This window comes from Danio rerio, chromosome 17 (genome assembly GCF_049306965.1).
Source record: "Danio rerio strain Tuebingen ecotype United States chromosome 17, GRCz12tu, whole genome shotgun sequence".
Classification (NCBI taxonomy): Eukaryota; Metazoa; Chordata; class Actinopteri; order Cypriniformes; family Danionidae; genus Danio; species Danio rerio.
In genome coordinates this window covers 8,552,501-8,567,171 of record NC_133192.1, presented here as the reverse complement: position 1 = coordinate 8,567,171, position 14,671 = coordinate 8,552,501, and the positions used below count along the sequence as shown (strand labels likewise).

At 36.7% G+C, this 14,671-nt stretch overlaps 1 protein-coding gene across 3 annotated transcripts in view; it reads left to right on the top strand.

Annotated features, from left to right (window-relative positions):
• grm1b (glutamate receptor, metabotropic 1b) overlaps positions 1–14,671 on the top strand; it is a 60,669-nt gene that overhangs the window by 18,206 nt on the left and 27,792 nt on the right. For all 3 annotated transcript variants that reach the window (XM_073926855.1, NM_001302252.2, XM_073926856.1), the window contains 1 exon segment: positions 10,739–10,974. In XM_073926855.1, coding sequence (XP_073782956.1) covers positions 10,739–10,974 — 236 coding nt within the window.

Here is a 14,671-nt window from a genome sequence, read left to right as displayed (position 1 = left end):
ATTAATGAGACATTAACATGATTTATGAGTGTTCGTTTGGTTATTTTCCTCAGTAGAACTCGGTCTTGTTGGCGTAAAGTATTTTTTACCTCTGTCTTGCTGCCAGTGCAGTCCCTGTGGACTGAAAAGAGGAACATCATCTGGCCTAGGATGCTCTATTTTGGGTCAAGGAGACTTTAAACCAGTATACTTTAGTAACTTAGGCACACAGCTATGGAAAAAAAAATCACTTGAAGATTGCAAATAAAACATACTCCAAGTACAAATGCTCTACAATATAGTTCATATATTTATTGAGTAAACTGGTAAAAAAAAACAATTTAAAGCAAGTTTTACAAACATTTTGACATGGTTAGCACGAGGTAAGCAGCCGCTTAGGGAATTAGGGGGCCCCGACCAACGCCAAGAAGCCTTTATTAATCAAATAGCTCTTTTATAAATTTTCTAATATATATTGTAAAATTTGTATGTAACCGTTTAACAATATTACTTCTTCTCTTCAAAACCTTGGGTCCCCGTAAACAGTGGAACATTCATTTCATACCTCACATGCACGAGGTGTGAGTGGTTCAAAGACACTGCCGATCTGCCAGCGATCAGAGTAAAGAGGTGGAGGTCTGAGAACATTTGGGAAAGTAAAAAAAATTGGAAATAGGACAAATGCAGATCATCTGTGATCCTGCTTTCTGACTGTAACACCTGTCAGATGATGAGCGCTGTGAGCTTGTTAAGAGAGAGATTGTTTAAATAAAAGAAAATTTCCCAGTATAAAAAATTCACACTGTGAATTCTCGCTGTGGATTCACAAACAGCATTTATTCTATTCCTATGAAAAATGATGAAAAGATGAGTTTGATTGATTGCGAATTAAATTAGTTTGAATGTTTTTGTTTTTATTAAAATTAAAATCTAATCACAGAAATGGCTAATTAACTGTACAAAGTTAGTTTGTAAACTTATTTTTATTTGTGTATTTATTACATGTAATTTTACATTAAGGAGACAATGGGCTCTATTTTAACTTGGGGCAAAATCTAAAGCGCAGGGCACAAAAGCATTAAGGGTGTGTCTGAATTCACTTTTGCTATTTTAAGGATACTTTTGCTATTTCAGAGTCTCATCTACCATTCCCTTTTAGAGTGAGTTGCGTCACGCCATGGCGCGTTTGCTATTTACATGGCGGACTTTGTAAGTGTAAAAGTTGAACGCTTCAATAGCAAGAAAACAGTTAAACAGAGCATCTGCAGCACGAGGATAAAGAACGAGCCTTCTCCATTCAGCCTCTTTACTTTCTCTTTCCCTCTTTAACAATTAAATGAACAAGAATAACGAAGTGTGGTCCCCTTCAGCCAATCATGGTCAACATAATGTTGGAATATAAATAGTTATATCCAAACACACGTCCTATGCCCCATATGGTGTAAAACCTGACAGGTGGACAAATCTAAGCTTGTTTTTAATAAAACAAATATAAATATGCAAAAATTAAATGAAAATTATACAAATGAAAATTGTCATGAATAAACTGAAAAAGCCCCCCCGAGATGAGGCATGAAGGCGGTGGTTTTTATATTTATGTAGAAAATAATAACTTCTGTATCATTTTAATACTTTAATTCTTTTTCATATGTAAAAATATTTGTGTATTGCTGTACATCCTGTGTGTATTAAGCAATGTGTAAGCGTTTAAGGCAGACCGACTTTAGTCCTGCCTTTAGCTGGTCAATGGCGCAGTGTATTTCAGTTCCTGAAAACTGCAACAATGCGCCTAACACAGACTGGAACACACATTTCTAGACCGGCACACCCATAAGTCCACAAAGTGGCGAAAATGCGTTTGTTATTTAAACAACGTGGCGCAAAACGTGAAAATTAGGGTTGTGCTGGACTGAAAATAGCAATGAATCGCAGCAAACATGGCTTGCGCCTTATTGCACTGGGTGTATGATAGGGCCCACAGGCTCCTTAAAATATTACAATATATTAAATATACTTGAAATATATATTTAACACGCAGTTTAATGCACAAAAAAAAAAAACATAATCTATGAAAAAAATAATATCTATAGAGAAACGGAATGTTTTGAAGGACCCCATACCTGGAATTGCTTATTGAACTCCAAATGAACCACAAAAGCAGATCATAAACAATAATAGCAAATAAATTTAACATACAGATCATAAAATCATTTAACATACAAGTAAACACACAGCAATTCATCACATTCTAATTTAAAATATAAAATGATCATTTACGGGTGACGCAGTAGCTTAGTAGGTAGTGCTGTCGCCTCACAGCAAGAAGGTCGCTGGTTCGATCCTTGGCTCAGTTGGTATTTCTGTGTGGAGTTTGCATGTTCTCCCTGCGTTCGTGTGGGTTTCCCCGGGTACTCCGGTTTCCCCCACAGTACAAAGACATGCGGTACAGGTGAATTGGGTAAGCTAAAATTGTCCGTAGTGTATGAGTGTGTGTGTGAATGTGTGTGTGGATGTTTCCCAGAGATGGGTTGCGGCTGGAAGAGCATCCGCTGCGTAAAAATGTCTTGGATAAGTTGGCGGTTCATTCCACTGTGACGACCCTTGATTAATAAAGGGGCTAAGCCGACAAGAAAATGAATAAATGATCATTTACAAATTTTATTTTGCATAAAATAACCAAAAAAAAAGTTTAAAAAAACTAATAATACAATTTTTTATTATGACACACATAAAAACAGTCTGCAGAAACACTTGGATTTACATTCTCCCTTTGTATGTGCCATCAGAGGGGGAAAGCCCCGCCCATTAATGACCATCTCTCCCTCATTAGCATAGAACATTAGTCTTGTTTTTGAAACTGCCACTATGCTGACACATAGGCATTTGTAGCTCCACCCTCTTTTGAAAAGAGCACAATCTCATTTGAATTTAAAGCGACAGTCACCAAAACAGCACAATTAGGATCAAAGCCTTAATGTGGCAGTTTCAAAAACATATAAAACTTCATCTCTGTGGTATTTTGGGCAGAAACGTCACACTCTAGGGACATAGGAAACTTATTTTACGTCTTGTAAAGTAAAAGTGGCATAATAGGTTCCCTTTACCTTAAATTTAAATTAAAGTTTGAGAATCGCTGGATTATGGCCTTCCTGTGGTTGATTCGAAGCTGTGTTCAGAATGAAAAACACAATGCTCATCAGCTGCTCATGGTAAATTGTTGTCATCTGTGAAGTATGAAGTGTCAACTAATAATAGTCAGTGTTTGGCATTGTGCCGGGAAGATGCTGAGAGGCAGATGGTGCTGATGATGCCACGACCACAGAAAGACACCTTCATTATGAGCTCAAGCAACACAGATGAACTGGGAATTCAAAACATTGTCTGCTTGATAAAGACGTAAAATACAGATATGACTAAAAAAGCAGATTATACATTGCAAAAGCAGCTAGTTGCACTAATAGTTATTTGCATGTTATAAGCATTTCCTATTATTATTGTTTCAGATATTGTGGTGTTAAACCAGTGGTGGGCAAACTTTTTTGACCTGAGGGCCACGTCTAGTTTTGCAAACCAAGTGAAGGGCCACATGTCAAATCTTTCAGAAAATTACTTTTATTTATAGTGGCAGTATGCATGAAACATGTAATATCAGACAGAAGCATGTCACATTAACACAAAACAGATTTTTTTAGTATAATATTAAGTCAAATTTACTTGCACTGCTATTTATATTTACTTATCAATCATCATAAAACAATAAAACAATCCCTTATAAAACATAATAATAATTATACTAATAATAATGTCATAATTTTTAATGGAGAATAGAAAAGATTGTCTGATAGAAAGAATCTCTTATTAACACATTAAATATAATTCTTAAAGTTTACTATTGAGTCAAATTTACAATAATCTAATTTGCACTGCCTTTAGTATATACTGATCAATCATCATAAAACTTAAACCACAAATCTTTGATAAAAGAACATTTTAAAGTGGATGTGTGCATGAAAAATATGCTATGACAGAAATTAACACATTTAACCAGCAATTATAATATAATTTGAGTCAAATTCACAACAATCTCATTTGGGCTTATATTAATCTGCTCATATCAATCATAAAACTGAGATAAAGCGGAAGAAGAATCTTAGTCTTTGTTATTCCAAGTCATGTTATTATGAGTGTGTTAATGTGAACAATGAGCCTGGTTCCCTCTCTTTACAAGGGTGTCAAAGTCTGGAGTCTACTACAGCAAAAACGCAAGGCGTAGGCTTATCAGGCGGTTAAAACACGAGGTGCGCAGGGCGCATAAGCAGCGCGCAAAACCCTCGCGGCCGTTAGAAAACCATTCAAAAGAGGTGCCTCTTAACGCTTAAAGCACTTTCAGTGTGATCAGCCTCTTAGGTTGTAGTCTTTGAAAACAGCAATACTTTCTTGGCGTATTAGATATACCGCTTTCTGTCCGATATTGGTGAAGAAGTATTTTGTTGTCCATTCTTCCTTAAACACACGTCATTCAGTTAATTTGTCTTTTTTTTTTGGCCGACTCATTTTCAGTTATTAACAGTCGACTGCATTTTAATATCCGAGAGTGTTTTCTAATTCTACTGGTTGCACTAACCGCGTGCAATGCTGCCATCAAATGGCGTTCACTTGTACTGCATCATTAATTTACTAATTCTGAACCAAACCCTTACGCCTGTTTCACACCGCAAGCGTCAGCGGCGCGTGAGCAGAGCGTGAGCAGCGCGTATGTCAAGCAGTAGCAGCACGCAGGCGTTTGCCTTTCACACCAGCTGCGTCTGCAGCGCGCAGCTCTTCGGCAGCTGCTGCAGAGATCAACCTATCTCTGTCTATTATATCTAGTTATCCATGTCTCTCTATATACAAATACACTTTTTAAACTTTTCATCTGCACCAAAGCCCCCCTATGCTGTTTCTTTAACCTGCAAATGTTTATTTTACAAATTTTATAATCAAATAGTACTGTATGCTTCTCAAGCTAACTTATATGAGAAGTGTCTACAGTCAGAAGACCATCGCCTGTGATATCGTGTCATTTGTTTTTTGATTATCAGGTTGCTGTAGACCTAGTTATAATCATATTTATACAATATAGTTATAATGATATTTATACATGATCGAACTAGTGTTACTTTCTCTGCTTCAGTAATGTCCAGCGGCAGAATAACAGCTCGTTAATTCATGCTCGTGCAGATGATGAGACGGACAAAAGTAACCAATGCATGCCATTCTTTTACTTATTTTCGTGTTGTCAGATTCACAGTGCAAACAGTTCCCGGTAGGAATAACTCGAGTGAACGGAAAACAAAGCCGAATAAAACTTTCTTGCTCTGCTCAGCTGCACAGAACACAGCGAGCTTACATCATCCAGCATGCGTGTCGAACTACACTACCCACAATACACTTCGCTATGGACTACAAATCCCGTAAATATTCTATTTCCCCTCTCCTACAACACTAGTGTGCAACTTAAGCAAAACTGATACTAAAATTGTTTTACATTTGGTTTTGTAGTTTGGGCCTAAATAAATGTTTGTTGCCGTTTTTAATCGTTTTAAGTTCATTTGAATGACTATATATAAACCATTTGACATTATTAACGCATTTATTGGGTAAAATTGCTACTTTTTACTGTCATTCAATGTGTTTTGGTCATTATCAGTGCACTGTCACTTTAATTGAGCGTGAGCAGCGCGTCAAAAATAGACTCAGCGCCGAAACTATCGCTGCACTGCTGCTTCGGCGACGCTCACGCCTCGCTCTGAAGCGCTGCTGCTGCGTGCGGTATGAAAGCTCTAATCTGTTAACATGGACGCCGAAAACACACGCGCTGCTCACGCGCTGCTCACGCTCTGCTCACGCGCCGCTGACGCTTGCGGTGTGAAACAGGCGTTACTCAGAAGCAGCATTTTTTTAAACTTCCTCGCGGGCTGGATGAAAGTGTGGACTGGAGTTTGCCCACCTCTGTGTTAAACCAATCATCAAATCATGGGATTATTATTTTATTATATATTTGTTTTTAAAATTAAATACTGAAATATACTGTAAAACATTTATGTGTGGAGTTTGCATGTTCTCCCCGTGTTGGTGTGAGTTTTATTCTTGTGCTCCGGTTTCCCTCACAATCCAAACACATGTGCTATAAGTGAACTGAATAAACTAAATCGGCCGTAGTGTATGTGTGTGTGAATGAGTGTTTGGGTGTTTCTCAATACTGGGTTGCAGCATTAAGGACATCCGCTGTGTAAAACATATGCTGGATAAGTTGGTGATTCATTCCACTGTGGTGACCCCTGATTAATAAAGGTACTGAGCCAAAAAGAAAAGGAATGAATAATAATGGGTGACACAGGGGCTCAGTGGTTAGCACTGTCGCCTCACAGCAAGAAGGTCATTGGTTCGAGTCCTGGCTGGGTCAGTTGGCATTTCTGTGTGGAGTTTGCATGTTCTCCCCACAGTAGTGTGGGTTTCCTCCGGGTGCTCCGGTTTTACCCCACAGTCCAAAGACATGCTCTATAGGGGAATTGAATAAACTAAATTGGCCATAGTGTATTTGTGTGAATGAGCGTGTATGGGTGTTTCCCAGTACTGGGTTGCAGCATCCGCTGTGTAAAAAATATGCTGGAAAACTTGGATTCCACTGTGGTGACCCCTGATGAACAAAGGAACTAAGCTGAAGGAAAATTAATGAATAAATAATAATAATTACTTAATATATAGATATTATTTTCTCAGTGTACATTTTTAGTTTCACCTCTCTTTAAAATAAATGTATAAACTGTATATGAAATATTATCCACACGAAAGTTCTCACATCTCTGGAATCTAATCAAAAAGGGTCTTAAAAATAGAGAAAAAATAAAGTTTGTTAATAACCAGAATCTAAATACCATCAAAATACTTCCTACATTTTAGGCATGCAAACTTTTGGGGAAGAATGTGAAAAGTGGCTGTTTTCCCCCTTTTCTGAACTGTCACCATTAGGAAATAATGCAAGACGGATTGCTGAAGTCAACAAATCTTCCCAGCAGACTTTCCAGTCTCAGTGTAAAAATAAAATAATGATGCTGACATGCTTTCTAAAGTCATTTTTATCACCACTTACTTCCAAATCTGTATTCACAAAACATTTTGCACTTGGAGTTCTGCTAAAGTTTTTAGCAAAGAGTTTTCGCTTAAAACCTGTTCACAAAGCTGCTGAGATGAATTTATACTAGGGGTTATAGAGAAGTTTTAGAATGAGATTGTGGGCGGGGTTGATCTCGTTGCTGTAAATGTTGTGTGCCTGCTCATTAACTATACGCACAATGATCGGCTGAGGGGGATAACAAGTGTTATCAAAACATGTAGGCACAGTTTTAAAAATAGCCATGTCAGTAAAGAGTTTTAAAAAAAATAAATAAAATTGTCCACATTTTTCGAGTGCCTTAGACTGACTTTTGATGTTTAAATTAATTAGGCTGTTGTTTTCAAGAAAGGCTAGAAGAAATTTCATGAGGCTCTTTTTTTATATTTGTTTATTAAAAATCTTTAGAAAATATTTTTGGTACATCAAAAAATGGAGGATACAATAAGCTAATCCAGCTAAAAATAGTGCTTAAAATGCCACTTATTGGATTATTTAAACATAACAATTGAATAGAAAATGAGGTTAATAACTGCAAAAAAAGTCCTCATTTTGAGAAAAAAGAACCACCCCTTTTTACCAGTCAGGCCTGTGAACTAAACTGAACTTCAACTCTGAAAACTGGACTAACAGTTTCAATTTTTACTATTTTCATTTTTAAATCGAAGCATCTTAAATCCAAGTCAATCATATCTTAGTGATTCATAAAACCGTCAATGAACCATATGAGGTTCATTGTTTATATATAAATCAAATATATAAATATATATATAATCAAAAATATATCCCTTTACTATAAATTACTATAGTATTTTAAATGTGTAACACCTGTTTTTATTGGATTTTATGTTTTAGCTGTTATATACTATAATGTGTTTCTGTTTAGTACAGCATATTATTTACAGTAAATAACTGAACTAAACTATTATGCCTCATATGGTTCATTGACGGTTTTATGAATCACTAAGATACGATTGACTTGGATTTAAGATGCTTTGATTCAAAAATAAAAATTGTAAAAATAGCTTAGATGTAGCTAAGCTACTTTTGCCATGTAGCTTTTAGCTTAGCTTGCTACATTTCCCAGGGGGTAGCTTTAGTGTAGTTAAGCTACATTTTAAGTAGAGTAACTAGTAGCTTAGCTCACTACATTTGTCATGTAGCTTGCCCAACACTGACGTTAAGCTAGTTAGGAGCAGTGCAAAACAATTATGTCTGCAAACCACCAGATATGTACCAAACGTTTATTTGTTCTGTAGCTCATCCGCAGCAGCAGCCTCTTGTCCAGTTTGCTGCTAACAGTGATAAGCCAGACCCCATAATGTTACCAAGCACCAGTCATGAGCTCAACACACTAGAATGGGCAGGTAGGATTGTCACTGAGTGAAAATAAGAATTCAAATAATTAATATCAATGAATATTACACCTGCTCAATGAAAATCAGATGATTCACTACATCAATATATCTGGCATAACTTGATCAAAATTCTAAGAAGGGGGGAATAAGATTAAGCCATCAATAGAAAGCAATACTGAGGTGAAAAGACTCTTGCAGATGACAGTGCAATACTTATTTTTTATTCCAAACACACTGGCATAACAGCGCCATTGTGGTCCAGTGGTCAGCAAGTTGCATTATGGCGCTGCTGATCTGAGTTTGAATCTTAATAGTTTTTTTTTTTTTCATTTTAGTGTTAAGCCATAATACTTTTTGGGTTACTTATATAGGTGTACATATTTTATTTGTATTTTTTTTGTGTGTGTGTGACCAGTGACAGTTACAAAGGTCTGGATATCTATATAGAATTTAGCACTGAATATATATTCAGATATTGCAGGAAATGACATTGTGATGTTTTAAAGAATAGTGTTGGCGATTTAGCTACCCTTTAATGTTCTCACATTTATGAAAAACATTTTAAGTTCTAAAGCAGCTGTTTCCGTAAAAAAGACGTGATCGTGTCATTAGAAACTGAATTGGAAATGACAATATTTTAATATAGTCAGTCGTGATCTGAGGTGGGCCAGTCTAAGGCTTGAAACTCCAGGGCTGAAAAGGAGTCCCACTCCGGCCCTGAGTGCAAATCATCTCAGACTGGTTTCTCGAACAGGACAATAAGTTCACTGTACTCTAATGGCCTCCACAGTCACCAGGACACAATCCAATAGAGCACCTTTGGGATGTGGTGAAATGGGAGATTTACATCATGGATGCGCAGTAGGAAAATCTGCTGCAACTGCGTGATGTTATGTTAATATGGACCAAAATCTCTGATGATCTCTACCTTGTTAAATCTATGCCATGAAGGATTAAGGCAATTCTGCAGGTAAAAGGGGGTCCAACCAGGTACGAGTAAGGTTGTGACGAAGATTTCAGTTTGGGATTTCAGGGACTCCAGGATTTCAGTTTAGATGTGGCAGATCCTGATTGGGTGCCTGCTTGCTCACCAGTTGGTTTAAAGTATATAAATAAGACTGTTGTACTAACTTCTGGAGGATGGTGTGGCTACTTTGATGTCCTCATGTCAAGACCATCTCTTTCATTCTGTAACCTTATGGTTTCCTTTTGCATTATTTATATCATGTAGTCAAAATTAGTTGTGATTATATCTTCCCTACTGAAAAATACAGCTTAAACCAGTCTTGGCAGGTTGGTTTTAGAGGGGTTTTGGCCACTTCCAGGCTGGTTTCCAGCCATTTCCAGCCTGGTGTTAGCTGGTCAGGCTGGAAGATGACCAGCTAAAACCAGCTTGAGCAGCCTAGCCAGGATGGGAGCCAGCCAAAACCAGCTATGTCCAGCTTAAACCAAGCTGGTCAAGATGGTTTTAGCTGGATTTAGCTGGTCATTTTCCAGCCAGACCAGCTAAAACCAGGCGGTAAATCAGCCTGGAAATGGCCAAAACCCCTCTAAAACCAGGCTGGTCAACCAGCTAAAACCAAGAAAAAAAAAAAAAGCCTAGGCTGGTTTAAGCTGGATTTTTCAGCAGGGTTAAGTTCTTTATCTAATTTATTTATCTCTAGACATTTGTTTGTTGCTTGTTCTTTTAGCTCAATGTATAATAAATAAGTTGCGTATAGATCCTTTTGTTGTCTGAGCTGTTTTATGTCGCGACTCAAACGAGGGGGTTGTAACAAAGGTGTACCTAATAAAGTGGCCGGTGAGTGTATGTGTCAAAATAAGATTTGTCACTTAACATCACTACATTTGCTGAAAATCGAGAATGTTGTGGCCAAATTAAGCCTCAAAATCACCCTGGAGTGGATGAAAACATCCCAAACAGCACACAAGGGTTAAGATGTTTTCTGAGGATGGCCCCAGAGCTAAATGCAATCTTTGAAAAAAAAAAAGTGTATTCCTCATTTATTTATTCCTTTCAATACAAAAAAAAAATGTAAAAGAATAAAACGATATTAATTATAAACCCACGACTGAGCAGTCTAATGTTGAAATAAATGCCTAATAAAGTGCATGCTGAGTATTGTGTGCTAAAGTAGGTCACAGCACTCCAGCGTTGTGTTATTTGGGCGATGCAGGTGAGAGATAGAAAAGCAAGCTGCTGGTAATTAGGCGAGTAATTAGACTCTTTCTGGCCTGTTTTCTTCAGTGACGGCTGGGCGGACAGAGATGAGGTGGTGGAGGGATATGAAGAGGAGGCTGTGGGCGGCATCACGGTCAAACTGCAGACGGAGGAGGTCACGTCCTTCAATGACTACTTCCTGAAGCTACGGCTCGCCACCAACAATAGAAACCCCTGGTTTGCTGAATTCTGGCAGCATCGCTTCCAGTGCCGCCTCGTGGGACATCCTCAAGAAAACACAAATTATAGGAAGAACTGCTCAGGTACGAGGAGAGAGAGAGAGAGAGAGAGAGAGAGAGAGAGAGAGATGCTGTATGTGGGTCATTCCTGGTATGCAGTACACTTTCGGCTTCCCATTATAGGTGGCCTGATATATTAGATAAAATATTAATGAATTCATACAAGTTAGCTTTCTTTTTGCTGGTCATATTTGTTTAATAATTGTATCTATATAAAGTGAATATACACTCCCTGACAAAAGTCTTGTCGCCTATCCAAGTTTTAGGAACAACAAATGATAAGTTGATTTCTAGTTGATCATTTGGTATCAGAAGTGGCTTATATGAAAGGCAAAGGCCTCTAGATTATCCTTTATTTTTTAACCAAAATAAAACATGTTCATGCCTTGATTTTTAATTATTTAGGACAATAAGGTCTGACTTTGCTTAGACAAAAGTCATGACTCAAATCACTCATTAATAAAGTCATCTGGAATGGCAAAGAAAGTGTTTTTGCAGGACTCCCGGAGTTCATCAAGATTTTTTAGATTCATCTTCAATGCCTCCTCCTTCATCTTACCCCAGACATGCTCAATAATGTTAATGTCTGGTGACTAGGCTGGCCAATCCTGGCGCATCTTGACCTTCTGAGAAGGAACGCTATCCTCCTAGAGAATTTGCCCTCTCCTGTGGTTTGTAATGTAATGGGCAGCACAAATGTCTTTATACCTCAGGCTTTTGATGTTGCCATCCACTCTGCAGATCTCTCGCAAGCCCCCAAACCGAATGTAACCCCAAACCATGATTTTTCCTTCACCTAGCTTGACTGATTTCTGTGAGAATAGGTCTCCAATAGGTCTTAAGCAGTATTTGTGATGCAGTTCAACAGATGATTAATGGGTAAAATCAATCTTCTGCCACTTTTACAAATGATCAACTAGAAGTCTAGTCTTTCTTTCTTTCTTTCTTTCTTTCTTTCTTTCTTTCTTTCTTTCTTTCTTTCTTTCTTTCTCATGTTAGTAAGTTTGAAGGTTTTGGCTTCCCTTCAGAGGTGACCTGATGCATTATAAAGAATATTAATGAATTCATACACTGAAAAAAGATTAATTGGATTTGTAATTTTTTAAGACAGGTAGTTGGAAGCAATTTATAGGGGCTGAATTTAAGCAAACAAATTAAGTAGAACATTACTACATTTATTTTGTTTGTTTAAATTCAGCCCATATAAATAGTTTGCAACCCCTTACCCTAAAAACAAATATTAGTAAATCCAATTAATCTTTTTTTCAGTGTACCTGTGTACCTATTTTAAATGGATAGTTCACCTCCAAATGCAAGTTTTAACACAAAAAAAGATATTTTGAAAAATGCTGCAGCTGCACCCATTGACTTCAATTGTATTATTTTATTTTCTCCTATGAAAGTCAATGGGCAACCAGCATTTTTCATAATATCTTCTTTTGTGTTCAATAGAAGAAAGGCACTTAAAAAGGGTTAAACCCACATGAGGAAGAATAAATTAATCATTTTGTGGTGAACTATCCCTTTAATTGAAAAGCAGTTTGTTTTAGAAATGTTGCAGGTGTCTGTTCATTTTTTTTCTTTTATTAACTTTTGTCAAGTTTTTTTATTTTTCTTTAATTTTGTTGTTTTAAAACAGTTTTATAGTTTTGTTTTAGAAAAATATAAGATTTTTTTGTTTGAGCTTAATTGCAGGTCATATTTGTTTAATATTTTTACTTTAAGTGAATGTCTTTCTTTCTTTCTGTCTTTCTTTCTTTCTTTCTTTCTTTCTTTCTTTCTTTCTTATACTAATAGTTTTGAATGCCAATTTATAACTAAAGTATGCACATCTAAACTATTGACCATTTATTTCCATATAAAATAAAGCACAATTTTGCTGTTTTACAAGTACTGCATTTAGTTAAAACTGAAACAGAAGTTCCTAAAATACACTATGTAAATGATGTTGGTGCAAAATATAAAGTAAATCGTCTATAACAAAGGTGTCAAATTCAATTAGACTGTTATACTCCTGCACAGTTTAGTTTCAATACACTTACCTGGAGGTTAAATACAAGCCTGAAGAACTTGATTAGTTTGATAAGGAGTGTTTAATGAAGGGTTAAAGATAAATTATGCAGAGCTGTTTTACACATGTGGTCTATAATATATTGTGTAGCCACACAATTTATATATAAACAAATTTAAAATATATGCAAGATTGTGTCTTCCCTAGTTAGTTTGAACAGACATTGCTTTTTTGGGTTTCGCATTTGAATAAATATTTTCAGAAGTTTAAGTTACTTGTTTAAATTAGTTTTGAACCAAGTGGTTTTTATTTTTGGAGACTTTTCTAGTCTAAATAAACTGACAAAAAGCCAGTGGCATCATTTTGGGTGGAAAACGACACATTTGTAAGTGTTAGCAATGGATTGAGTGGATCATTTTCAAACTGAAACATTCAGTTTTCCACTTACAAAACTGTCAGTGAATAGTTAATGTGCCATAGCGCGACAAAACTAAATCTTAAAGGGAATGGGAGATGAGGCTCTGACTGATTTAATTCATGTTACACGCAAAACACACCTATAACTTATTAACACTATAGGAACAAAACTTTTACACCATGCGCCTGACACAACGACCATTTTGACCACCCTTAAAATAGCAAAAGTGGATTCAGACACAAAGTTAATCTGCGCCATATGCTTTAGATTTTGAACTGAAATTTTTGAAATAAAGCCCTTTAGCTCCTTATTAAAATCATCTAATCTGTCTATTCGTATCTTATCTATTGTTTTTAGTGATTAAAGCATCTAAATTCGACCAGAGTATGTTTAATGCACATGTTCTTAAAACTTAGTAGCAGAACAATGCTTGATTAAAGTCAACCCAGGCTCACTGGAATAATTTGCCCAGGGATACATTTTTGAGAACTGAGAAAAATGTCCCGAGAGTTACATCTTCTTGCAGTTTTTATTTTCACAAATCCACTAGAGGCCTCTTTGGACATTTCTGCATATCTTAACGTCCATCTCAAACGTGTCTGTGAGAGAAGCTGGTTGACTTGTCATCGTGTAAAATGTATCAGGTTGATATCAACTGAACCAACTACCCTCTTCCAAAAAACCCAACCACTAGTGTTTTCAAGAGCAAATTAGATGAGAAAAGCCATTGTAGCTACGTGCTTCTACCATGACCTCACAATGCTTTTTTGGGTTTCGTTTTACCTGGTTTCCAGAACCGTGCTTCACCACACTCTAGTCCGGTTTATGGTAAGCTACCAAGCAAATTAGTCAGTCTGGAAAAGCTGTCAATACAGAGGTAAATAAAAGAAAGCCATAAGTACCCACAAGCAGATGTATCTCGGTTCTCAAAAATGTATCCCTGAGCACATTTTCCAATGTCCCTGTATTGATTTAAGTACTGCAAAACAGGACTGACCCATTTTGCATGTTGAAGCTGTTGTTTACCCCAAAAAAGAAAAACAGAAATCAAATGCATATTTAATAGGTTTATAATCATTGAAAGGCGTATTTGTGTGTGTTTTTGCTCTTTTTGTATCTTTAACACATTCTCTCCGCTGACTAGAAGGTGATCTAGGTAAATGGACTCTTCTTATGGCACATTTCTATCTGGCTGGGTTGATATTTAACATCAGCACTAGTTTCAGACGACACTCTGTAAGCATGTTGTCAAAACGACACCTGATTTTATTTCTCTGCATTGCAGTGCCACA